We start from the raw sequence: 26,268 nt of genomic DNA, 5'->3' as shown, positions 1-26,268 counted from the left end.
TGGTTAGGTATGGTCTGTCATTATTTCTTGCATCCCAGTGTAATTGATGCTGTGCCAACCCCTAGATCTGACAGGTTATCGGTAACTCCTGCCAGGCGAAAGAACCTCGGAATGTTGATTTTCAAGGGCGAAGATCTTTAAAGGAGGGAAGAATATGGCGCTCAGACCATTTTTATTGCTAGATAGCCAAGTTAGTAAAGCACCCGATTAAAAGTTCAGGAGGCCCAGGTTCAAATCACAGTCTGATCTGTCATTATTTCTTTCATCCTGTTACAATAGTAATGTAAATCAGCTTATTATATTCCTTTTGTCATACAAAGATCTTGATGTTAAATGGAACTTGCATTGTGTTATCAATGTGCAGCCTTTCTCTATATTACTAGCTGTTGTAGACCCCTTCATGATATACACTGCTTTTGACATCGTTTGACATAACAGCAACTGTTTTATTTATGTCATACAAGAATGACCTACTAAAACCTTATCAACCTACATCAATTTGCTAAAGAGCAGTGTGCAGTAAATTACCATGAAAGTGTTAATTGTAAAAAATATACATATTGCATATTCAAATAAATTATCCAAGAAAGTAGTCTTCGTAACAAAGCTTGTGGATGACATACAAGTGACAGGTAAAGGGATATATTAAGAACAATCACAGCAATCAAATTTTGTGTCATTTGGCAAAGTGCTGGGAAATCGGTGTCTTCATTTTCATGGTATTGGTGGGTTGCCCTCACCCATGAATTTACAACTTCGACAAACACAAATTTAGAAAAAAAATTTCAATCTAAAACTGAAAACGGATGCATCAAAGAAAATACATCCCCAAAAATAAGCAGAATAACCATAATCCACAGAAATTGGCCCCCACAAATTTAATTGATTCACAGTACAACTTTTCAAACTTTTTTTTTAATACTTTGAACTCTTCCTATCTTCAGCAGTTTGATTTATTTCTCATTTCATAAATATCTTAAATATATCAATCAATAGAGATGAGAGTATACATGAAGTCAGCAGTCATTTTATTCCAAAAAAACCAACTAACATTTAATTCAGCATTTTCAAATAAATTATCCAAAAAATTAATCTTAATAACAGAGTTTGTGGATGACAAACATGGGATAGGTATAGGGATATATTGAGTACAATCATAGCAAATGTTTTCTCTAGTGTGTCCATATGTTGTTTTTCTTGAGGTATTCATGCAGATAACATGAGTAGTGTCCCTTTTCTCCCATGTAGAGGCTAGTCCTCGTCTCCCATCGGATCATCTGCAATGTGGAGATCATCCAGCATTTCCTGTAGACTGATCTGTGGCAGATCCTCATCCTCTGTGTCGTCCGTATCCACGGCGATCTTGCTCTCATCTGTAAAATCAATATATATTGTATACATGTACACTGTATTTACATGTATGTCTATAAGGTCCAACATCTAAACCTGTGGCATGCAGAGATAAGAGACTTCAAATACATTTTAAATGATTCCTACATAGATATGAATAACTGATACTAAGTCCTATTTTTAAATTATAAATCTGAAATAAGCTGATATTTAATGTTAACCTGGTGGTAAACAGACCTGATTTAAACTCTTGAACGACATTGATATTAAATGGAAAGCAATACTAAACAATTGGTGGACAATAGGATACTTTGGGGAATGACAAGATAAATGGATGGACAATGATGACACACGGGTGGACTGTAGTGATAGATAAACTGGTTCTTACCTTTGTAAATGTTGACTGTAGTGATAAACTGGTTCTTACCTTTGTAAATGTTGACGTGTTGCCTGGTTATCTGGTCCTCCTCCAGATCCTCAAGGAAATCCGTGTAGTCTCTGAAAATATGGATATAACCCAGAATTTATTCTCGGGACTGAAAATACTTAGTTTGAGAAAATTAAGTTCCTGAAGCTAAGAAATTCAATAATTGTCAATTTTGAAGCACATCTGATTTCCACACTGTACATTAGCCAGTCTAATCCTGTATTTTATTCTTTTGAACACTCTTTTTTGTAATTCGAACTACCTTTCGTTGCTGGCCGTCTCCATGTGCAGGTCGTCATGGAGATGCTTCAGCTTCCACCTTCGCTTCCTGTTCCTGGTTGTTTTATCTCCAAACACTTTCTTCACAATCACCTAAACAAACACATTGTCAACAATCACCTAGTAAATAAACACATTGTCAACAATCACCTACACACACACACACACTTTGTCAACAATCACCTACACACACACACTTTGCAAACAATCACCCACACACACACACACTTTGCCAAACTGGATTGTCAAGATTTTATACAATTGTCATGAAGGTACAGTTTTGTAAATATACCACTTTTAATGTAAGCAATCTTTTATTGACTGGTACTAGTGGGAATTTATGTCTAAATACTTGTTTTACATGCTAATGATCATACATCAAGGTCGTATCAAGGACACTCACCACATCAGGCAGCTTTTCAGCCTTGACCTTCTCCAGGTCAGGGTTGTTCAAGTTGGCATTAGTAAAATCAAATCTGTGAAAATATAAAGTATTACAAAATTGTACATGTAAAACAGATGTACTATAATGTTTATAAATCCAAATGTAAAGTACTGTATAGCCTACCCATGTCTAATGAAATATTTTATTTTTAGTATAAATGATATCTATAACTCAGTAAGACAGAGAGACTGTTATAACACACCCATAAACTGTGTCCCCCGGACTCAGCAGGTGCCCAAGGTGTGTCCTACAGAAGTACTGGTGGTCACTCAGGCCATTCTCTGTCACCTTGGATACCCAGAGGTCAGCCAACACATGCTGCAAATACCAACAGTGATCCATTGTGAAACAAGTTCAGAGCAGTGATTTATTTGTCATGATTAGGGCCCGGTGTGAGGGAGATGGGGGTTGGACAGCTCCCGTCCCTGGGGTACAGTACCTTATTGGATACTGGGACTCTGTGGGGCCGGTCCTTTTCTGGAATAATGTCCACCTGCATCACCATAAACTCCACAAATCTTTTGGGGGAGCAGAGGTTCACAAAGGGGTACCTCCAAAACTGTGTTCCACTCACATCTGCCACTGAGGAAAAAAATAACGAATTTTAAGAAACTGTGTATATCACAATTTGATGAACTAACTTTACTGAAAGACAGATGGAGGTATTACTGTCATTATAGCAGGCTATAAATAGCTGACCTTGCAGTGTGTTGGGGTCAATCAGGTGCACTGTCTGGGTCACATGACTACAGATACAGATCGGGCTGATGTTCCCCAGGATTTGGGCCAGCTTAGGAGGCAGGCACACAATGTTGTCCTGTAAAAAACATAAATCAAAAGGATCATTCAACAGAAAGTAACTTAACAGGATGTCTTGGATCCTCTGTATTTTTTCACACCGAGATTGATCATTCCTATTTAGTTTTGCTCCGAGATGTTCTGGTCCCAGCACATGAATGTGCTATATAGGTTCTTAAAATTTCTTGAACAGATCTGTACATTATTACAATTTTGAAACATTTTAATATTACTGTTTTTTCCTTTCAGAATAAAATACATCAGTTGAGGTATATATAAATAGCACAATAACAGATTTATCTTACCTACATATACCTAATAGATCTACCTTACCTTTTAGACTTACCTGAACTTAAAGATTTACCTTACCTTACAGATTTACCTTACCTTACAGATACCTTTTAGATTTACCTTACCTAGTTACCTTGTAAACAGATTTATCTCACCTTACAAATGGGGACAATCTCCACAGAAAAGGTGTACTTGTAGGTAAAGGTGTTGTTTCTGATGTCATGGGAAACCAGCTCCTGGGCACACTGATACCTGTACAATTATGTATGAACAGAAGTTAATTTCTTCCTGTCTGTACTGGGAAGCCCCTATAATGTGGGCAATCGCAATAAGTAACAGTATACTAAAGAAAGTGGATTTTTGTACAAGTAGCATTGTTCTCGTTTGATAGTAATTTAGCAAGCAAACTAGCAAAGATCTCTCTCTCTCTCTCTCTCTCTCTCTCTCTCTCTCTCTCTCTCTCTCTCTCTCTCTCTCTCTCTCTCTCTCTCTCTCTCTCAAACATAAGCTCTTTTAATAACAGACTTTACCTGCATGGTACTACATTCACTAAAAAGTCGACCAATTTTCGAGCATCTTGTTTTTGTGAGTAGAAGAAATCCAATCCATCTGAAAAATCAAATATGTACAGAGTAACACACAAGTTTCCCTACGGTGAGTAAACACAGACTGAGTAAACACAGCCCGAGGCCCTCAGTGACAGTACCGTGTACGGCCTTGATGTTGACCGTGTTGGCGTGGGCCTTGTGTTTCAGAATCAGCTGCTCCAGGAAGAAGAAGGTCTTCTTGTGGTCAGTCTACAATACAAAAGGTAAATATAAGGTAAATATATGGAACATGTTTACTGTCATAAAACACTGATCACACTTTCTTGTGGTCAGGCTACAACTATACAGAAAGTTTTCAGTCATTAAATATTTCACACATTCTAAGACCATTTTTTTCTGTACTTGTATATTCATAAAATGATTAAGAATTTGTATATATTAACCTCCAAACATGTCATTGGCTTATACAGAAGCTAGAGAATATTTCGCAAAAATTTTTTATGTCTCCTTTGGGCCCTTGATTTCTGAATAGACATTCTTCATTAATTTAATACAGTTGCACATTCTGTAAAAACATTCATAGTTTGTAACAGGTCTAGTCTGTTACCTTCTGTCTGATCTGAACCACGGCTCTCCAGAAGTCCTTGGCCTCCACGCGGTGGCAGTCATCACACATGTTGTTGTTGACCGTGAACTCCACCACAAACACCTGCTGAAGCACCGCCCCATTCATCACCTACAAAACAGGTCAAGCCACAAAATTCACCATACTTCTCAAATTCATATCACCTACAAACCAGTAACAACACAAAATACAATATTTATTGTGTATCAAATGAAGATAAAAAAGATTATTGTTATGGGTGTTGATGAAGCACTACACCATTTATCATCTACAAAATGATTAACACCACAAGTTCACCACATTTATTGTGTCTCAAGTGAGGGAAAATAGACGATTACTAGCAATGTCCTTTCTTGATAAATATAAGCTGACTGTGCAGAAGAAACAAAATAGCAATACCATGTGCTTGCCATTCTTGTTTAAGTTGTTTCGATCATGTGACAGACTGACAGACTGTTTTTATCGCACTGACAGAGGTGTAAGCGAAGCTTGTATAGCACAACCTCTGGTGAGAGAATGAATAGATAATAATGAAGCACTGTGCCATATAATCATTCATCATCTACAAAATGGGTGCCATCACAAACTTCACCATATTTGTTGTTTTTTATGTCTCAAATTAAAGAGGAATAGAACATAATTATCATCATTGTGTATAAGAAAATGATGATGATGATGATGATGATGATGATGATGATGATGATGATGATGATGATGGTGGTGATGATGATGATGATGATGATGATGATGTACCTCTTTCTGTACAGTGAGTTTGACTTTGATTCTCATAGAATGAGGTTCTGTCCACACAAATCCGGCATCAACCAATCGAACCTTCAATAAAAGAGGAAAACATGAAAAACATTGGAAATGTGAATAATTTTAGCGGCCTAAACATGTCTCAATAATTTACCATCACACTTACTTTGTTTATTCCTTTGAGTTTCTTCAGACAGATGGAAAGAAGTTCTCTTGATTCTAGCTGTGCAGACACCCATGTGCTGGGAGGCTGCAAGTATCTGCAATTGTAAAAAATGTTTATAATGTAACATGAGATACAGCAGATTTCAGGAACATATGGAGACAAAAGATGAAATGGAAATCTTCCCTTGAGACAGTAACACCGAACTGTTATGTTATCACCATGTCAAAGTGCAAGTCTAACAAGATCACCAACTTGAATGTGGAAATTATTTTAAGAAGTAAACTTTGAAAAGGCAATAATATCAAAAATCAATGGTTGATGTATATGTTGATTATAGATATGCGACTTTCATGATGCATTTTATTAAACTTTCTATTAAAACAACAGATTGCAATCACCAATGCATTTGAATCTTTAAATGAACATCTATCTATATTGTATATATTAGTCAGAATACTTGCCCAGATGATAAACATGATTTGCTTTTTCCTTTGAAAAACTTCAACTTGTCAAAACAATGATCAGAAATAAACAAAATATATGTATGACTTTCATTTCAGCCAGGGGAAACTAGGTAAACCATATAGGCATTTGACGACCAAACGAGAGTCAAACCACTAAAAGGCATACTATGTCAAACCTGGTTATTGTTGGCAATTAAAAACGAAGGTATGTTTGTTCGCCTTAAAACGTGTTTGCCCTTGACGCCGTTTGCCCTAGTTTTTATTCACATTGGGTCCGTTCGCCCTTGATTCCATTTGCCCAAGGTCCGTTCACCTTATTTTAATATAGGATTAATGTAGTTGTATATTTTCATATTTGTGCAATTATAGATCTCTTCATAATTTTTTTAAATGATCAGAAAACAACACTATTATAGCACCATTACTTAATGATTACAAATGTCTCACTTTCTCTAATTGTTGAAAACACCATGCGAATCAATAAACAAAATATCATGACAGTTATCTATAATTTACGGCATTAAAATCTAACAAATAGACCAATTACGTCTTTCTAAAGAAATAAAATCATAAAATGTATGAAAAATTTAAAAAAGTAAAAATATTTTACTATTCAGAAAGTTTAAATTAACTGAAATAAAGTTAACTAACTTAAAATGATATGGTTTATTAACAACAAGGAGCAAACAAGGTTTAGGGTGAATGATAATTAAGGCGAACGACAATTAGAACGAATGGACCTAGGGCGAACAGACTCAAGCGAACAAGTAGATAAGGCGAACGAACCCGATACCATTAAAATTCTGCACTTTTATTAAGACTTCACCTGTTACAGTACTATTATTAAGACTTCACCTGTTACAGTTTCTGCAGAAGTACAGTACAGCCTGTTTGGGGATTCCCTCTGTGATATCCACCTGTGTTCTGATGCAGGATACACACATGTTGGAGGCATTGGGCTCTATTTCTGTGCCACATTGACAGCATAATCTGTGTCAAAAAATGTGCAAAGGTGTGTACATACACAGCTCAATGGTACATAAGAGTATTTCTAGATTTACTGTATTTAGAAGGTTTAAACTAAATTAAATATATTTGAATATGACATGAGATATCCAACTTACATTAGATTTGTTGTCTTTGTCGTTTCTCCGAGGGAGAAATCCATCACAAATATATTTCACAAAATTGTCAACACGTGCTTGTGAAATATGTCAGTGACGTTTAACCGGAAATCGTTTACTGCATTCTAAACATCAAAACCAAGCCGTTTACGATACTCGTACAGGGGGCGCTAAAACTATTGTACTGGATTTGCACAGAGATGAAGATGGTGGGAAGTTAACAAAATTGGTGAAGGTCTGGGTCAGAATATCAATTTTAACAGCATATTAGTAAAATATGATTTTGAATACCTAATGAATATCAATGTAGAGATGAAGATATGAAATAGGTTTATCTCAAATGTAGTACAGTACAGGTCAAAGAAGGTTATGAAAATGGCGTCGGTCTAATGTTTACCTCTTGAATGGAAGGAAGTTTTCCGATAGACTTATTATATTTTTATTTGATACTAATAAAATTTCTAGACATATTAAAATTTACCGATAAATTGAACGTTCACACTAGGGCACCATTTATAACATCATGCTTTTGACCAGAGACATAAAAATAAATGTCTCTGATTTGACTGATCTGTGATAAAATTCATTTTTGTTCACATAGGTAGCAAGCCCAATTCTGTAAAATGGATGTACTGGTTAGCTTGAAGCATGACGGGAAGCTTAGTGACTATGTGAACAAGGCCTATGCGGCCAAACATTTGTGTGATGTCAAGGTTGTGACAGGAGACCAGTCCACGTTTTACACACATCGACTTGTCCTGTCTGCTTTCTCGGAGTTCTTCCAGCGGAAAATCAGCGGACAGCAAGAATCCCACAACATGGTGATTCCCATTGGTGAGGTTTTGTTTGCTGGGAAGAGAGGGATGGGTCCTGGGCCTTTTTGTAACTATACTGTGTAATTTTAACATGTTCAAATGGCATTAGGGGGCCCTGCACACTCCTCTGCCTTTTGCGTCAACGCGCATCAGTCACCATGGAATTTATTTGTTAGTGTTCAATATATTGAACTTTTGATTCAAAGACAACATTTTTGTTGCAGGTGTGGACTCAGCTGTGTTCAAAGTATTGATGGAATTCATGTACACAGGCCAACTATCAGTCACCACCGCCGAGAGGATTGCACTCTATCACGCTTCAGTGATTCTAGAAATGGACACTGCACAGGAACTCTTACAACAAGCCTACATCTCCAGTGATTGGCATGGAATGATGACTAATAAGGTCTCAAAAAGTTCAGAGGATAACGACCCCGATGTCAAGGTTACAGAGGAGACAGATGTTAGGGTCACCGTATCTGACATTCAAGTAGAAAAAACATTGGATGGCGCTACAACGAGCAATATGTCAGAATTAACTACTACAAAAAAGAAAAGAGGAAGAAAGAAGAAGAAAATTGAAAATGATGTTGTAGAACCAGTGGAAGGACAACAAGAATTTGGGGGTGAGGCATTGATTGGGGAGGTGGTCGAGGCAGGGGATAACAGGATGATGACTAGAAATCGCGGAAGGAGAAGACCTGTGGTCAGCAACACGGCCAAACAAAGCAAGAAGACAGGAAAGAAGGAGTCCACAGAAAGAAAGAAGAGAGAGGTCAGTAAAAAGAGAAGAGAAAGCATCCCCAAAGTTCAGAAGGTAATGAAGATATGGGTTCCAAAGAATGCCAATGTTAAATGTGAGATCTGTGGAAAAGTTCTGCACTCTTTCTCTGCACTGAAGAAACATTTGGTCATCAAACACCAACATTTTGCTCTTGGGTTTACCCAAAGCCGTGCCATAATCAGCAATATCATAAAGGGGTCAGGAACAATGCGTTATTGTACATTAATTGACCGACCTAAAAAATTCATGTGCACTCTGTGTTCTAGCAGCTTCCAATTCTACAGCCTATTCTACAGACACGTTCAGGAAACTCATATGCAGCTTTTCCAAGGAGACAGGCAGGGGGACTTTCTGAAGGTTGTCAAACACATCCAGAATATGAAATCCACACTGAAAGAAAGGAAACAAAGCAAAGAGAAGCCAGCAGCAAAGAGGGGGAGAAGAATAGTGGCTAATAAGGTGTATGAGAAGTGCTGCTTCTGTCATGCTGTTCTTTCCAAGGGAAGAATCTATGCTAATCATCTTATCAAGAAGCATTATCTGAGTTTTGAGAAAGCCAAAGAATTTACAGGCTATCCTAAGTACCGTCTGCAGCAGAAGTGGGAGTGCCCAGACTGTAACTTGACATTTGTCGGCAATAAGGCTCTGAAGAGTCACTTTGAAGGTGTGCATCAACTCGACGATATCAAGTACCCTTGTCCCGACTGTGACAGTTCTTACTCTTCTCTAGGTACGATAAAATCTCACTTACGATGGGTCCACAAGAAAACCATAGCCGAGGTTCACGAAGCATTGAAAAATTCGGTGGTATGCGAAGTCGCTGGCTGTGACTACGCCACGGGGAACATGATGACAATGAAGCTACATGTGGTAAAGGAACACCCAGAAATCAAGTACAGGTGCACTGAGTGTAACTTCACCTTCCACGTGAAGAAGACGCTCAATCGTCACATGATCGTCAAACATCTCCGACGCTCCGAGCACTTGAAGAAGCAATGTGAGACGTGTGGACGGAGATTCAGCAAGAACTCCCAGCTTCACGTGCACCAGTTTATCAAACATGGCATTTATCACAAGGACATGAAGGTACAGAACCCTCATAGAACATAAAATGTTGGTTTTGTGTATTTTTCATGTTTAGTTGAAATTGGTCTCTGGTTTATTCATTGTAATACTGTGTACAAGGTTATTTTCGGCCTGTGTTATATTTGTCATTTTTCTCTTGGAAACTTTTTTGCCCCGTCTTGAATTCGCCCAAAGTTGTGTATAAAGGGAGATAATTTAAATATGCCTCCTGACAATGAGGGGAAAATAAAACCGCGGTGAATATTTCCCTGTTTACACTAATTGTTATTTTAAAGGTTCTTTGTCTGGTAAATGGTTTTTTGGCAATTTAATATACATTTAACTGTTAATTTGCTCTGTATAACAGTAACTTAATGTTTGGGTTTGTTTCCCCCGTCCCCATTCCCCCCTCCTTCAGCTGTTTCACCGTTTTCTCCCTCAGTTCTGCTGTAACAAGGTGTGCCTGTTGTTTTTGTTATTCTATATTATTATGATAAAGATGTCTCCTGTTTTTTCTTTCAGTTGTTCCGCTGTGAACACGGCGGCTGTAACAAAGTCTGCATGTCAAGCTCCAGTCTCAAGTCCCATATGAGGCGTCACTCAAATGACAAAAATTACGAATGTCCATACTGTTCCCTCAAACTTAAGACCGACGTGTAAGTAAAACCTAGCTCACTAACCTACCATTCTGTAGGAATACCTTTGTATTTTACAATTGACATTTTCTTTTTATATATCAGGACACTGAAAAAACACATCAACAAGATGCACCTATGGATCCGGCCTCACTTGTGTCAGGTGTGCGGTCAGCGGTTTGGGGAGGATTCTGAGCTACAATCCCATATCAAGAACCGTCACTCTGCAGACAAAGAGTTTCAGTGTGACCACTGTCCCTACGCCACTGCCAACAAAGCTACGTTCTACAGTAAGTCAATTATAACTCCTCAGGACTTTCTGACAAGCAGAAAACCAACGTTGGCAATCTTTGACAACCCCCCTATTTCATAAATAATCTGTTGAGATTTGAGCTAAGCATCATAGCATTTAATAATCTCAGCAAAGATTACAGGAGAGATATTCAAGGCTGTCTAAGGAGTACTTATTTTGTATAAAATTTAACCTCTGATGTCAGATGTAAATACATTCAATGTGTATTTTAATGCTCTGCAGGAAATGCCTGAAAAGTTACAATTGACAGCAAGTCCGAAGTTTAATCTCTCACACACATGCATTATGTACTGCCAATAAGCTACATCCTACAGTGAATTCTAAATACATTAAAGTCCTTCACAAGTTGAAATCATTTTAACATAACTACTCTCTTCAGTAAGTCTTAAATACAGTTAAACTTTGCACAAAAACTCTGCCAACAAAGAGAACCCTTTACAGATTCTAATTTGTCCAGAATGATGTAAATGAAATTTGAATAAGTTGAAGAAATCCTCTAAGACAAAGCTGTATAGTCTTTGAATGGAACTTTTTTTTATACAGCTCATTTATTCATGGTCCACAAAGTGAAAGCCAAAGAAGACACACGTAAAGAGTTTCGCTGCCCTCACTGTGAGTTCACCACGTTGCTTGGACATAGGTTCAAAACCCATCTTAATGGACACAAAAACATCCGCCAATATTCCTGTAACATGTGTGATAAGAAGTTTATCTCCAGCTCCACCTTGCGGGCCCACAAACAGTGGACGCATTCAGAAAAGAAATATGACTGTCCTCACTGTGGTTATCAAACCAAGACGTCCCAGAAACTAAACGAACACATCAGGATACAGCACCAGCTCAAGGGCTTCAAGCCCTACAGGTGTCCCTATTGTACCTTTACGTGTGCCACAGGCGGCAACACCCGAAAACACATCAAGCAGAAGCACAAGGACATGGAGGTGCGGTATATCAGAGACGATAGTCTGCTGGAGGCGGCTCGCCTCGCCCGCAGATCCGGAAACACCATGTCCCTTAATTATATTTCTGTCCAGAAGGACATGGTTCCAGACGCACCGCCAGGGTTCGAGCTTCAGGAATTCCAGTTAGCTGCCCAGCAACAAGAGTCTGGTCACCAGGGTAACCACCAGATGGAGCTAGGGTCGGCGCCCTCTGTGGTGGAGGTCAGTAATCTCCACACCCTGACTAATGTAGCGGTGCACTCTGACCCAATTACCGACCCAAATCCACACACCCACCAGGGGAACCTTGTGTCTCAGGAGGTCATGGTCGGTAACGAGAGCATTGTGGTTCATAACCATGGCAACATCATCACCTTGGGCAACGTTCATCAGCTGACTGAGGCTGACACAGTTGGGTATTCAGCAGCCATTGTAAACGCCATCAACCAGTCAATCCAACACTTGTAGACATTTGGCTCTGTGAAATGATTCTGCTTAAAGAACTATATATGATATGAGTCAAATTTGGCCCCCATAATTCGCTATTTTTTAAGTGGTTCAGGTACATTAATTTGTTGTGTTATTTTATAAAAGAGTTGACATAAAATATGTTTTTCACCTATTTATTTGATTTATATTCACTCACTGGCAGTATATGACGTCAGAGGTGACGCTATTTTTATAATTCAATCAAAACCAGTCAAAAATTAACATTTTTCTTATCGTTTTTCGAATAGGAAAAATAGAGCGACTCTTTGAACAAGAACAAACTTTTTTGTCACTTATAAGTTTTGGAGAGATACATCTTTGGTGAAAATATTTCGTTTGTTCAAGCAGTCGCTCAATGTTTCCTTAAAAAAAACTGCTTCAAAACAAAGTGTTTTAGGCTAAAAATGAGAAAATGGTGGGAAAAGGTAAACTTTATGATGTCCTATTTTTAAATTGTAAGCAGTAAAATCAAAATGAAACTTATGAAAACACTTCAAATGTATATTTGTACAAATAAAACAAAGAATTACGGTAAAATGAGGATGTTCATTTAAGGGGGTCATTTTAGGCTCAAACCATATATAGTCCTTTGGGGGAATTATTTAGTTCTGTTAATTGAATTTGTTTTGTGATTCGTTTTATGGTAGTTTGTTGACTCTCTCCTTTACTGATATACCGGTACATGTAATATTGATGTCCCATTTCATGAATACATGACATATGTACCTGTATATTATTAGTACACTGTACATGTACCGGTACATCATAAAGGTAGATACATGTACTGATTTATTATTAGAATGCTCCGATATCTAGTAAAAATGGTAACAAAATGTTTTCATCATTTTTATGTTCATTATAACAATTTTATTATATTTGTTGACAGTAGATTTATAAATTTATGGAGATGATGTTAAGGATGTTAATTTGTGCTAATAATTTTTTGTGCCATTTTTTTAGAGTTTTTTGTTAAACTTCAATAGCAATTGCAACTTCTTAGGCCTTTCCAGCAGGCTCGGGAAAAACACTTCGAATATATTACTTAAATTAGATTAAATTAAACCCCCTCCCCCCCCCCCCCTTTTTACAAAACATAAATACTACACACTTTATGGTCGATGAAGATTTGGGCTAGCCTTAATTAAAGTCAATGATATACACTCGAATATACCACAGAAACCACATACAAAGCTGTGTAGCCAATATTTATTTTCATGGCAAGCGACTCCATTTTGTATAAGATTCTAACATCCGGTAAGGTAAATACATTCAAGGTGTTTTTCCGAGCTCTGCTGCAAAGGCCGGAGAAGTTGCGATGCTTCAGTAGCTCAGCTTTTATCCATCGCTCAGTACACATGTACTAATTGTACATGTATTTATTCCACTCTAGGACCTGCCTCATGAAATGTTATATATCTGTACAGAATTATATGCTGTATTTGATTTGATAATATAAAAATACTATGGTACTAATGAACTGCTGTAAGTATAACATAAAATTAGTGACTATTTTATCACTTTATCATTTTGGATGATATTGTTGTCAGTTAAAGGTTTTTTTGCTCAGCTGAGTGAGCTATTCTGATCACATTTTGTCTGTCATCGTCTGTCTGTCCGTCTGTCTGTAAACTTTTCACATTTTCAACATCTTCTCAAGAACCACTGGGCCAATTTCAACCAAACTTGGCACAAAGCATCCTTAGCCTAAGGTGATTCAAAGTTGTGAAAATTGAGGACCACGCCATTTTGCAAAGGGAGATAATTAGGAATTTATAAAAAAAAAATTGAGAAATTTTTAAAAATCTTCTTCTCATGAACCATAAGACCAGGAAAGCTAAAACTTGTGCGAAAGCATCCTCAGGTAGTGTAGATAGATTCAAAGTTGTGAAAATCATGACCCCCAGGGGTAGGGTGGGGCCACAATAGGGGGTCGAAGTTAACATATGAATATATAGAGTAAATCTTTAAAAATCTTCTTCTCAGAAACTAATCAGCCAGGAAAGCTAAAACTTGTGTGAAAGCATCCTCAGGTAGTGTAGATTCAAAGTTGCGAAAATCATGACCCCCGAGGGTAGGGTAGGGCCACAATGGGGGGTCGAAGTTTTAAATAGGAATATATAGAGTAAATCTTTAAAAATCTTCTTCTCAGAAACTAATCAGCCAGGAAAGCTAAAACTTTTTTAAAAAGTTTAACAAAGGAATATATAGAGTAAATCTTTAAAAATCTTCTTCTCAGAAACTAATCAGCCAGATGATTCTTTATAATTGTTAAGACTTTGGCCCCAGGACAATTCTTTAGCCTCACAAGAAGGTTCAGAGTTTGATGTAGGTTTATTTCCCATATATTAACTATTGTTAAGGATCTTTTTGAGAACTGCAATACTCAACATATGCTATGACTATAAAATCATCCTGTTAGAAAAGGGACTAATGATTATAAACATAAGAATACCCGGGGGGAAAATGGATTTTATTTATACAGGATCTACATGTATTATTGTACATTGTCCAGATAGTTTGTATTATGACTCCATTAAGCTGATTTTATCATACCTATTGTTCCTCAGGTGAGCGATGTGGCCCATGGGCCTCTTTTTTTTTTTTACGAAATCTAGACCCGCATGAGTGATGAATCATTTGACAATATCAAATGCTGTTAGAGAAAACATTACAATGTATTAAAATGTTATGAAATCCCTCTTCCATGTCATTGAGTTGTTTGTTCAAAGAACAAGAGGCCTATGGGTCTGATTGGTCACCTGAGTATAATACATCTACAATACAGCATAATTAAAGGTGAAAGATTGCAGATCAGACATTAATCAGGGCTGTGTTTTTCAAAATAACTTACTTTTAAAGTTATAAATCTTTTCAGCCACATGGAATGATTCTAAACATGGAAAAGTTATAAATGACCAATCATATTAAACAATTTTAATCCGTGTAAGCAGAGATATAAATAACAGAGATTGGCAACTGATAGAATTCTCGCGTTCCTCATTGTAAAGTATTCCCAGTTAAAATCAGTATATCTTCCTAATAAACAGTTATATCGAAACATAAACAGCCAAACCGGATTACCAAAACATTCAAAATATTATATTTTCATGAGTTTGTCTTATAAACAATATTAAAAGAGGAGTTTTAGGAGGCAGTTGGCTACCCGTCGTCCGCGATTTCGCCGATGTTTTATAGCAGGCCAATATATTTTCTATATATTAATCTTATTTTTCAATTTTTTGTTTCCAAAACGTCTAAAATCTATGCACATTTTTCATAAAAACAAATTGAATATACTTTCGGTTTAAGATCATTATCTCAATTTTACTAATATATGTAGTTCTCAAAGCAAGGTTGGTCCCGTTACATTTTCAACAACAAAACACGCTAATGGCGGAGTTGCCAATCTCTTTAGTCATGTCTCTGCTGAATTAAGTTAAACCAGTTCATATCTAGCTAATGATTTATATGCATGTATTAATTTAGTTGTAAGTTTTTAGTTATTTTGTAAATTGTAGCCCTGGATTCCATGCGATTGGTGCAATATAAAATTTGATGGGGTAAGTCGGGTTTTTTTTTTTGCGGGGGGGGGGGGGGGTGACAAGGAAGCAGAAAGCATTATCAAGTTAATAATAAAAACATGGATGTCAGAAATTCCAGAAATTAATTTTTATTTGTTCAATAAAACGTATTCTAATTTTGTTAAATAAAAATTCGTCTTCATTTTTTTACTACAGCATAAATCTTCACTAGGACGCATTTTTGTCAATATTTTAATGTACACAATTATATGCAAAACTTTGATATTGTACTGTTAGGCCATTCACATTAAAAAGGGATCGAAATTTGCAAGAAGTGAGTTCAGACTTTGTGTATTAAAACAAAAACTAAAGGAATACAAGGAAGCTTTAAAAAATCTCACAAAAATATAAAAGTACAAGCGTGACCCAAATAAATGCTAAATGCTGCATGTATCTAGCTTCTTTTGAGCGCTCACCGTACATCCCGCCAAGTTGCATACTCACAATTTTAATTCGAATTAAACATTTTATCGAATATCATTGTAAAATTGAAAGTATGTATAAGTTCAAAACGTGATACATGAAATATGGTGATAGCGAACAGTGTTCAAAACCAAAAGTTCAAAGGAAAAATACAAATCAGAAGCAGAGCAAATGCAGACCTCTACAAAAATCAGAGATAGGTATGGTACCATGCACAGAGTATGCAGGCACGTAGTATCAGGGGAGCCGGGGGAGGGGGGGGGGCTGCTTCCCTCCCCCACTTTTTTGCGCAGCAAAGATTTTTCTTCAATTTACATACAAAAAATTGAATTAGCTTGGAGTTGCCCCCCCCCCCCCTTTTTGGGACCATGTAAAAAACTGAATTGAAAATAAGGAAATAAACACTGAAACTGAAGTTAAAGGTATACCCCCCCCCCCCCATGTTTTACAATAGAAAAAAATCTACTGTTAAATGCTCAAACCGCATACCGAAAACATTTAGAAGCCAAAAGACGTTAGATAAAAAAAAGTTTGAAATTGGAAAGTTCGTTTCTTTGAATTAAATATGAACAACAGTTTTGTCAGAACGTGCTGTTGTTTCCTCGTGTTATGGAAAATCAATTGGGTTGTAATAACTATTAATCTATGGTAAATATAATATGATTATCGTAATGGCTACCGAGTGATACTGGCTCTACTCTGTAGAGTTTAGTATGGATGGGAATTCTCTACATATAGCGCGGTTGGATGTGAAAAATGAATTGTTCTAGGAAAACAGATGGTAAAACAATATATGTCAGTGTGCCCTGGAGATTATTGATAATTCTAATTAAGCTCCTTAGCTCTCTTTATTTCCTTGTAAATTGACTTAGTGACAGTCGACACTGCTTCCCACGGGGGGGCTGGCGTTGTATATAACTTCAATTTCACTCCTCATATCCTTATTTTCATAACAATTTTTTACACACTCCCAAAAAAGTGGTTTAAAAATTTGTTGCTGCGAGAAAAAGTGAGGGGGGGGGGGGGGGGGGGCAGGCCCCCCTGATGCTACGTGCCTGGAAATGTTCCATCCCGGCATGGGTTTGAACTCTTGACCTACGCAACACACTCTTCTTGTAGTTCACGGCCTGCGCACTACCGACTCTGCCATCAAGCAAGCCAAACGCTTGCTTTCGATGTGCACAAGCCGATGCTCATCAGGCAAATCAAAAACAATGCTTTCAATGGTTAGAGCACTCGTCGTGGACTGCACGGAGAGTTGGTTGGGCAGGTCGTTGTATCGAACACTGACAATATATTACTTTTTTATGTATTTAGACATAGTTACGAAAGACGAATAGGGCCACTTAAAAAAATATTTTTATCTCGTAATTACGAGAAAAGATCTCGTTATTACGAGTTAATTATCTCGTTATTACGAGAAAAGATCTCGTTATAACGAGTTAATTATCTCGTTATTACGAGAAAAGATCTCGTAATTACGAGAAAAGATCTCGTTATTACGAGTTAGTTATCTCGTCATTACGAGTTAATTATCTCGTAATTACGAGAAAAGATCTCGTAATTACGAGAAAAGATCTCGTTATTATGAGTTAATTATCTCGTAATTACGAGAAAAGATCTCGTAATTACGAGAAAAGATCTCGTTATTACGAGAAAAGATCTCGTTATTACGAGTTAATTATCTCGTAATTACGAGAAAAGATCTAGTTTTGAAATGGCGCGTTTCATTATTCTATTCTTTTTATATACAGTGTATGAACTACTGCAATGTCTATTAATATACACTTACTTAGCATGATCATCGTTTAAAACGCATAATTTGATATAAAATCGGACCAAGCAGTTTTAAAGAAATTTCAGAAGAATTAGCAAAGCAATTTGATTAAAAAATTCATTGAACTGTATGTCAATAATTAAGAAGGATACGTGTTATTTTTTTTCAGACTCCAAAATGTTTATATAAAATCAATTATTTTCAATATACATGTAGGTTGTGTATGAACATATAAAACTCAAATTCGGGTAAATCCTGTGTATCCATATCCATGACTGAAACTATATAGTCATTAAAGTTATCTGTAACTAATAAAACTGTGTTTTTACGACTATAGGACTACCTGGTATTTTCTTCGGAGTGGGATTATAATATATATAAGTTAAATAGAAAAATTACATAAAGTTCTTTCCTTTTATTAATACCAGATAAAATGTCGAAACTACGAAAGCCGAATAGGGCCACATAAAAAAATATTTTTATCTCGTAATTACAAGAAAAGATCTCGTTATTAGGAGTTAATTATCTCGTTATTACGAGAAAAGATCTCGTTATTACGAGTTAGTTATCTCGTTATTACGAGAAAAGATCTCGTAATTACGAGAAAAGATCTCGTTATTACGAGATAATTTTCTCGTTATTACGAGTTAATTTTCTCGTTATTACGAGAAAAGATCTCGTTATTACGAGAAAAGATCTCGTTATTACGAGTTAGTTATCTCGTTATTATATAAAAAGAATAGAATAATGAAACGCGCCATTTCAAAACTAGATCTTTTCTCGTAATTACGAGATAATTAACTCGTAATAACGAGATCTTTTCTCGTAATAACGAGATCTTTTCTCGTAATTACGAGATCTTTTCTCGTAATTACGAGATCTTTTCTCGTAATTACGAGATAATTAACTCATAATAACGAGATCTTTTCTCGTAATTACGAGATCTTTACTCGTAATTACGAGATAATTAACTCGTAATAACGAGATAACTAACTCGTAATAACGAGATAACTAACTCGTAATAACGAGATCTTTTCTCGTAATTACGAGATAATTAACTCGTAATAACGAGATAACTAACTCGTAATAACGAGATCTTTTCTCGTAATTACGAGATAAAAATATTTTTTTAAGTGGCCCTATTCGTCTTTCGTACGAAACCAATCATTTTGATATGTAGAAATTAATGAATAATGATCGTTGTTATTTTTAAATATTGATCAAAATTGAATCAACGTTTCAGGAATGAAAAAGATAGACTTAAAGTGTGATCCAGTCGAATTCTTTTTCAGAAACGCACCATTTTATATAGATCTTTTCTCGTAGTAACGAGATCTTTTCTCGTAATAACGAGAAAATTAACTCGTAATAACGAGAAAATTATCTCGTAATAACGAGATCTTTTCTCGTAATAACGAGAAAATTATCTCGTAATAACGAGATCTTTTCTCGTAATTACGAGATCTTTTCTCGTAATAACGAGATAACTAACTCGTAATAACGAGATCTTTTCTCGTAATAACGAGATCTTTCTCGTAATAACGAGATAATTAACTCGTAATAACGAGATCTTTTCTCGTAATTACGAGATAAAAATATTTTTTTATGTGGCCCTATTCGGCTTTCGTACATAGTACATGCACAATACCACATTATTATATCAATATTGTTTTAAATCATAGATACAGATCATTTATTTCTAATTCAGAGTCCAGAACAGACAAGTACATGACATATTATTATAATTGCAGGAGAAAGACATTACAATAAATAGTGTAAAAATTATTACAGTTTAACAATTATAGCAATTGACAATGTTAATTCCAACAATATTTCACGTAAATTAATATTCAGAATTGATCTTCATTTTTGTATTGATGATAATAAACACTGATCGAGTATAATAAGTGATTATTTCTAAAAGTGTTGATAAGGGGTAAAGGGCTCATTTGAAGGTTTATATCCCCCTTGATTTTTATCACACGAACTAAGAAACACATGCGTTAAGTAGAGGAAGTTTTTTTTAAAATATTTATAACATTAGGGTCGGAGGGCTTCTATCATATCTAAAAGTGTCCATTTAGCTCACTAGAACTTTGTCTTTTTTTAACTCTTCACAATGATATTGTGGTTAATGGTGGGCCGTTATCTTTATCTTTTATTTATAGTGTACATCAAACAAATTACAGGACAGTGCAGGAGACATATAGAGCTATTATTTCCTGGTCCCAAATTTGGGCTGTACGGACACCACCAGGTAATTCTGAGGGATTTATATCTCCCTTGATATTGATCACACGATCTTTACTGCCTCCTAAGTGGTCAATGCTCCCACAACCTATTGATGTATTAATCATCTTGATGTTAATTAAAGTATGCTGATGATAAAGTTAAATATATTTTCTGTTTGAGTACTCTCGGAATGGCTGCTGTAAGTGGCTGCTAACTTCACCAGTCCATGGTTATAATGCCTCACAATGGAGTAAACTTTTCTTCATAATTTTGGTTTCATCATTAATTCTTGGTGATGCACTTGTATACCCAGTAGTTTGTAGTATGGGAAAATCGTCAATAAAAGTATAGTTCATAAACAATATCAAGTCTACTCTTTAATCGCCAATAAACAGATTTTTTTATCGTGTCTTGTATCTCAAAATAATTTTAATGTATTGTCACTCGTTATAATGAGATGAATACATTTAAATAAAACTCGTTAAGATGACAACCATACCCCTATCAACGTCAGTATCTTGTTATAACGGAAGGATTTTTTTTAAAGATATACCCCTTCTTTCACTTTAAGTTTATTTGAACATGATTTATAATTTTTGTTACTTTCTGTAAACTGCAGTAAAAATTACAATATTGTAAATACTATTTCACAAATAACAAAAAATGATACTAAAAAACTTTAATCTCTAAGGGGGTCAATATTTTACAGGGGTCACTTTTCTTCATGTAGAGTGTGCTCATTTTTATGAAAATGACACTTATTCTTCAGACAAAAGGTTCAATTTTCTTCGTAGAATAATGACCGGGGGGGGGGGGGGTCATTATTTTACTTAGAAAAATTACCCCCGGTCATTATTCTACGGGGGTCATTATTCTACGTTACACCGGCTTTAGATTTGCTTCTGTGTGCCTACATGTACATAATCGTGTGCACGGATTTAAAACAGGGGTGGGAGTCAGGGGTCCAGACCCCCCCCCCCCCCCCCTCAATGAAAACTCATTTATATTAATAGTAATAGTAAAATTACCAAATATACACCTCGGACTCCAATGTCCTTACATACATGTACTAGTAATTGCTCTAACCCATTGCGCTTCAATGTAAGGTAACATTATTTTTGGGGGAAATATTATATTTATACTTTATTGTTTATTTCAATAGGAAGTATACATAACAATAAGCAGGTACCCTGCACCACCTTAAAGCTGTTATTTACATAATAAAATAGTGCAGTGGGTTTTGAAGAATAGGTCATAAAAATACATGCATGTCATAAATAACTGATCTTTGCCTGAAGTTACGTACGCAACACAGGTCAACAGGTATATTTATATTCTATATGTCTATTATATACAGGGTACTATTTTTACCCAGCTCTTCGTATCACTCACTCACTCACTCACTCAATCCTCTCTGCGCCATCAGGTGCTTGAGGCGTCTACAAGGTATTTCCACCTGGCTCGGTCTGCAGCAACTCTAGGTGCTGTCTCCATGGACAGGCCTCTGCTTTTAAGATCTTTAAGGGCAGTTCTTCTCCAGGTCTCCTTTGGCCGGCCTCTATTTCTTTTTCCCTGGGGTGTCCATCTTAGGGCGACCCTGGGCAATGAGTTGGGGGGTATGCGCAGGACATGACCAAGCCATCGCCAGCGTATAGTAGCACAATATTATGAGACACCGGTATGCACATATTAAACAAATTCGTATTAAATTTGTGTATTACATACACATGTATAAGTATGTGTAGAGACTTATCATTTTTATATGAGTTATAATAGGAAGGAAGGGGTCTTTCTTTCTTAGTGTATTATAATGCATCAAATACAATGTAGGCCATGACCTTATGGGATTGTTCTGACCCCATGAAACAGGAAAATACAAAATATCTTCTAATGTCATTATGATGCATCAAATGGTGTAAAATACATGACCCCCAAATGAAATTTGGAGACTTTTTATTTTGTACGGGTCTTATTACATGTATTATTATTAGGGTCTTCCGTCTTCAGCGGAAGACCCTTCTATTATTCTATTGTTTCTTTTTCAATTCTATTATTATTCTTTTTTTCCTTACACATTTTGTGCAGGCTATTTCTCGGAGATGACTTGTTTGATTTCCTTCAAATTTTCAGGGCTTATGCCTAGTCATTTGAAGTTTGTTACCCTGTGACAGTGTTTTAAAATTCATTTGCGGTCGGAAGTTATCGTCGTTAAACGATTTTTAAAGTCAATTTTGTCTGCGACGTTACTCAAAAACGAGTAAAGTTATAGGACTGAAATCTTCAGAGATGATAGATCTACCGTTTTTCTGGTGCACCTCGGTCAAGAGAATGTCCACCGTCACTTCCAGTCGTCATCGAAAAGAAATTTGAAAAATTGAATTTTTCAACTTTTTTATTTCTAAAAGGGACTTTGACACGATTTGAGATCAACAATTTTATTTTCATTTTTTATGTATAAAATGGTTTATTGGTGCAATTTAAATGATTGACTAAAATATTGAATGTTAAAATCAAGTTACAAGCGAGATACAAAGGTAAGAATTGGTTATTATGTAAACAAAGCTCGAGTCTTATAGTTGTTTACAAAATATGTAATGTAAAGAATTACCATTTCTTAGACAAAATGGCATGTAAAAACAATTTAAACTAACGAAATACCGGTACTAGTATCAACAAAAGAAAGATACATTTGATTAAAACTTACACCAATACAACACATTTGATAAAAAATGACAATATTTGAGCTTTGTTCACAAAATAAAGAATCGTGAACTCTGTGTCTTGCTTTCAAATTTTGACATAGCATTAAACATCTAAATTAATCAATATAAACATTGAAAATGGAAAAATAAAATTTAAAAATTTTAAGTCAAATCGTGTCCAAGTACCTTTATTATTTTTCATTGAAATATTTACAGTTGATAGTGACCCTTTCACTGATTCAGAATACTGTAGTTTCATTAATATTTAAAGGTATCAATTTTCGTGAATAGAGTGAAAATCACAGTTTCAAGGATACGTAAATTCGTGGCCAATGACCCAATCAATACAAAATGGTTATAGAAATTGCAATTCAATGAACATTTAATTTTGTGGATCAACTTAACAACGAAATCCACGAAAATTGGTATTCAGCGAATATTGATGAAACCGCAGTATGTGATTTGTTTTAAAATCGATCATCGCATTATCGAGATATTGAGGGTCAAAGTCCTGAAGCAAGAGTCCGATTAGCTCAGTCGATAGAGTCGTAAACATGGCTCAGACGACCCAGGTTGAAGCCTCGAGTGCCGCAAAAATGTTTCATTCATTTTCCGCTTAGATTTACGATTTTATCTTTGAATTGATGAATTTAATCTTATCTATTCAAAAATCGGACAGAAGACCCACTCGTTGCTCGCAACGAGAACGATCTAACTAGATCTTCTTCTTTTTCTTCTTTCTTGCTCTGAACTTGTTTCTCAGAGATCGCTGAACAGAATTGTACAGAACTCTAGGATACAATAGACCTGCATATCTAGTTGTGCCCACTAGTTTGATTTTTCTCATTTGGGGTTAGACAACCACTTTTCGGAGAGGAGGGGGGGGGGGGGGTCAAAAAGGTGTGGGGTCTACCATTTAACCTTGTAGGAAGAATCGTAAACTCTGTTGTAAATGGTAACTTAAACACGGACAAAGATATTAATATAGGGTTTTCATAATCATATATTGACTGTTACTGGGCAGTGGCTACTAGTATGTATGTGGTTTATTAGATCTGACCTCTGGGGTCATCCCCACCACCCAGGAATTGGAAATTACCATATAAATGTATCTCAAAAACTGTTATAATCATGACCCTTAAACCATATCTATTCTTGTTTCTGATGTCAAGGACATCAAATGTTATGTAGGTCATGGGCCCTGTGGGTGGTCCTGACCCCCCCCCCCCCCCCCCCTCTTGAACAGTAAATCCCTTAATATCTTCAAAACAGTTGAGATCCCACCCTTAAACCATATATATTCATGTTCCTTGTGTCAAGGGGCATCGAACGGTATGTAGGTCATGGGCCCTGGGGGTGGTTGTGACCCCCCTTGAACAGGAAGTGCACGAATATCCCGAACACGGTTGAGATCCCCAACCTTTAATCATATATATTCTTGATCCTTTAAGGGCATCAAACGGTATGTAGGTAATGGACCTTAGGGTTAAATTTAATTTTTCAAAACCGTAATGCACATCTATAGAGCAGTACCTATCATATCCGAAGATATGATGTGTCTATCCATTAAATCATCAGAGGAGTTCTAGGATCTATGTTTTTTTGGAGTGATAAACGTCAATTTTTTGGTACTATTTGACTCCCTCGATGAAATTTAAATTTCTAAAACATTACTGCACATCTATAGAACAGTCCCTATCATGTCCCAAGATATGATGTGTCTATCTATTAAATCATAAGAGGAGTTCCTGGATCTCTAGTTTTTTTTGTTAGTGATAAACGTCAGTTTTCTGCAACGTTTTGACTCCCTTGATGAAATTTAAATTTTTGAAACCTTATTGCATATCTATAGGACAGCCCCAATTATATCCCAAGAGATGACGTAGCTACTCCAAAAGTTGTAAGAGGAGTTCTGGGAACCATACTTGTTTTGCAAAAAAACGTCATTTTTTGTTGCCCACTGATCCCCTTAATAAAAAAGAAATTATGGAACCTGATCACACTTCAATATGACACCCCAATCATATTCTAGAAGATCAATTGGTTACTGCCAAAAATTAATGACGTTTTTGAAACCAGTTTTTTTGTAAAAAAACAAAAAAAAACAAAAAAAAAACAAAAACAAAAAAACACGTCATTTTTCAGTCATTAAATGACCCCCGAGGACTTAAAATGAAAATTCTGAATGTTTCGCATCTAAAGGATACCCTAAAACATATTCTAAGAGAATATTTGTCTACTGTTGAAAATGCAGGAGGAGTTCGAAGAGGAAGTTTTTTTGTGAAAAAATGTCATTTTTTTTACCAATCATTTGACCCCCCAGGATTACCAGAGAATTTTTGAACCTTTTTACAAAACAACATGACACCCCAAATCAAACTCCAAGAGTTCAGTTTGCTGGTTTATAAGATGTAAGAGCAGTTTGAGAAAGTAAAACGTGACAGACGGACGGACGGAACAGGGTAACAACAATATACCCGAACTTTCTTTTTTTTTAGTAAAGTGCATTCATAGGAAAATGAACGTCGCAGATTTCTAATACAAACATAGGGGGAAATATACACTAAATGTAAATATGAAAGGATGGAAAAATCCTTGGGTTTATTATTAATAATCAGTATCTATACATCCATATATAAACTGGACATGCACACCTTCTTATTAGAAAATCTTTTTTATGTGTCCTTTTTCTCAAAGTTTCTCATCAGATGCACAGATTTTCTTTAGATATTCCAACCATGATCTTTTGTAAGTACATGTAGTTACCTTATTAACTGATGATTTAAGTGTTTATGACAAATGTTTAAAAAGTTTAAACTGTAATATGTATTGAAGCATTTTGAAATGATTTTGATACTAAACTGTTGAAACAATACAGCGACTCAAAAGAAGCAAAAAAAGTTACATTGAATACAGTATGTGGACGAATTTCTAAACTAAAAAGAATTTAAAGAGGACATCCTCTACGAAACTGTCCAGATAGCTCTGTATTAAACTTCATGAAACTGCTTTGATCAGAGTTATGACCATTGTAACTCAGGTGATCTTTGCGATATATGGGTGTATTGATCTTTATTAAAGCCATCATCATTGCAGAAACAGTACTGTGCATTTACAGCATTTACAAGGATGGGTAAAATGGTGTACTGCCCAGAGACACAAATGAATTATAATGAATTTCATACCATCCAAATGTATTTAGCAAGACACCTATGGGCCACATCGTTTACCTAAG

General features: G+C 36.0%; 2 protein-coding genes across 2 annotated transcripts; one reads left to right on the top strand and one right to left on the bottom strand.

The window, feature by feature from the left end:
• Window positions 1-1,011: 1,011 nt before the first annotated feature.
• LOC105321316 (60S ribosomal export protein NMD3) lies at window positions 1,012-7,426 on the bottom strand. The gene is made up of 15 exons (XM_066083739.1): window positions 7,277-7,426; window positions 7,008-7,142; window positions 5,689-5,782; window positions 5,517-5,597; window positions 4,746-4,874; window positions 4,297-4,387; window positions 4,121-4,199; window positions 3,746-3,842; window positions 3,201-3,318; window positions 2,941-3,083; window positions 2,704-2,819; window positions 2,460-2,532; window positions 2,040-2,149; window positions 1,778-1,848; window positions 1,012-1,373 (listed from the first exon to the last, which is right to left on the bottom strand). The coding sequence occupies exons 1-15, from the start codon at window positions 7,318-7,320 to the stop codon at window positions 1,252-1,254; spliced, it is 1,503 nt and encodes a 500-aa protein (XP_065939811.1). The 5' UTR covers window positions 7,321-7,426; the 3' UTR covers window positions 1,012-1,251.
• Window positions 7,416-13,848, top strand: LOC105321317 (zinc finger protein 99). Its single transcript, XM_011419578.4, has 6 exons — window positions 7,416-7,511; window positions 7,878-8,110; window positions 8,316-9,961; window positions 10,463-10,596; window positions 10,681-10,865; window positions 11,432-13,848. Exons 2-6 carry the CDS (start codon window positions 7,900-7,902, stop codon window positions 12,295-12,297), a joined length of 3,042 nt encoding a protein of 1,013 aa, XP_011417880.3. The 5' UTR covers window positions 7,416-7,511; window positions 7,878-7,899; the 3' UTR covers window positions 12,298-13,848.
• Window positions 13,849-26,268: the final 12,420 nt, after the last annotated feature.

Source organism: Magallana gigas, chromosome 5, assembly GCF_963853765.1.
Source record: "Magallana gigas chromosome 5, xbMagGiga1.1, whole genome shotgun sequence".
In the NCBI taxonomy this organism is placed as follows: domain Eukaryota; kingdom Metazoa; phylum Mollusca; class Bivalvia; order Ostreida; family Ostreidae; genus Magallana; species Magallana gigas.
This window is presented reverse-complemented; position numbering and strand designations above follow the sequence as displayed.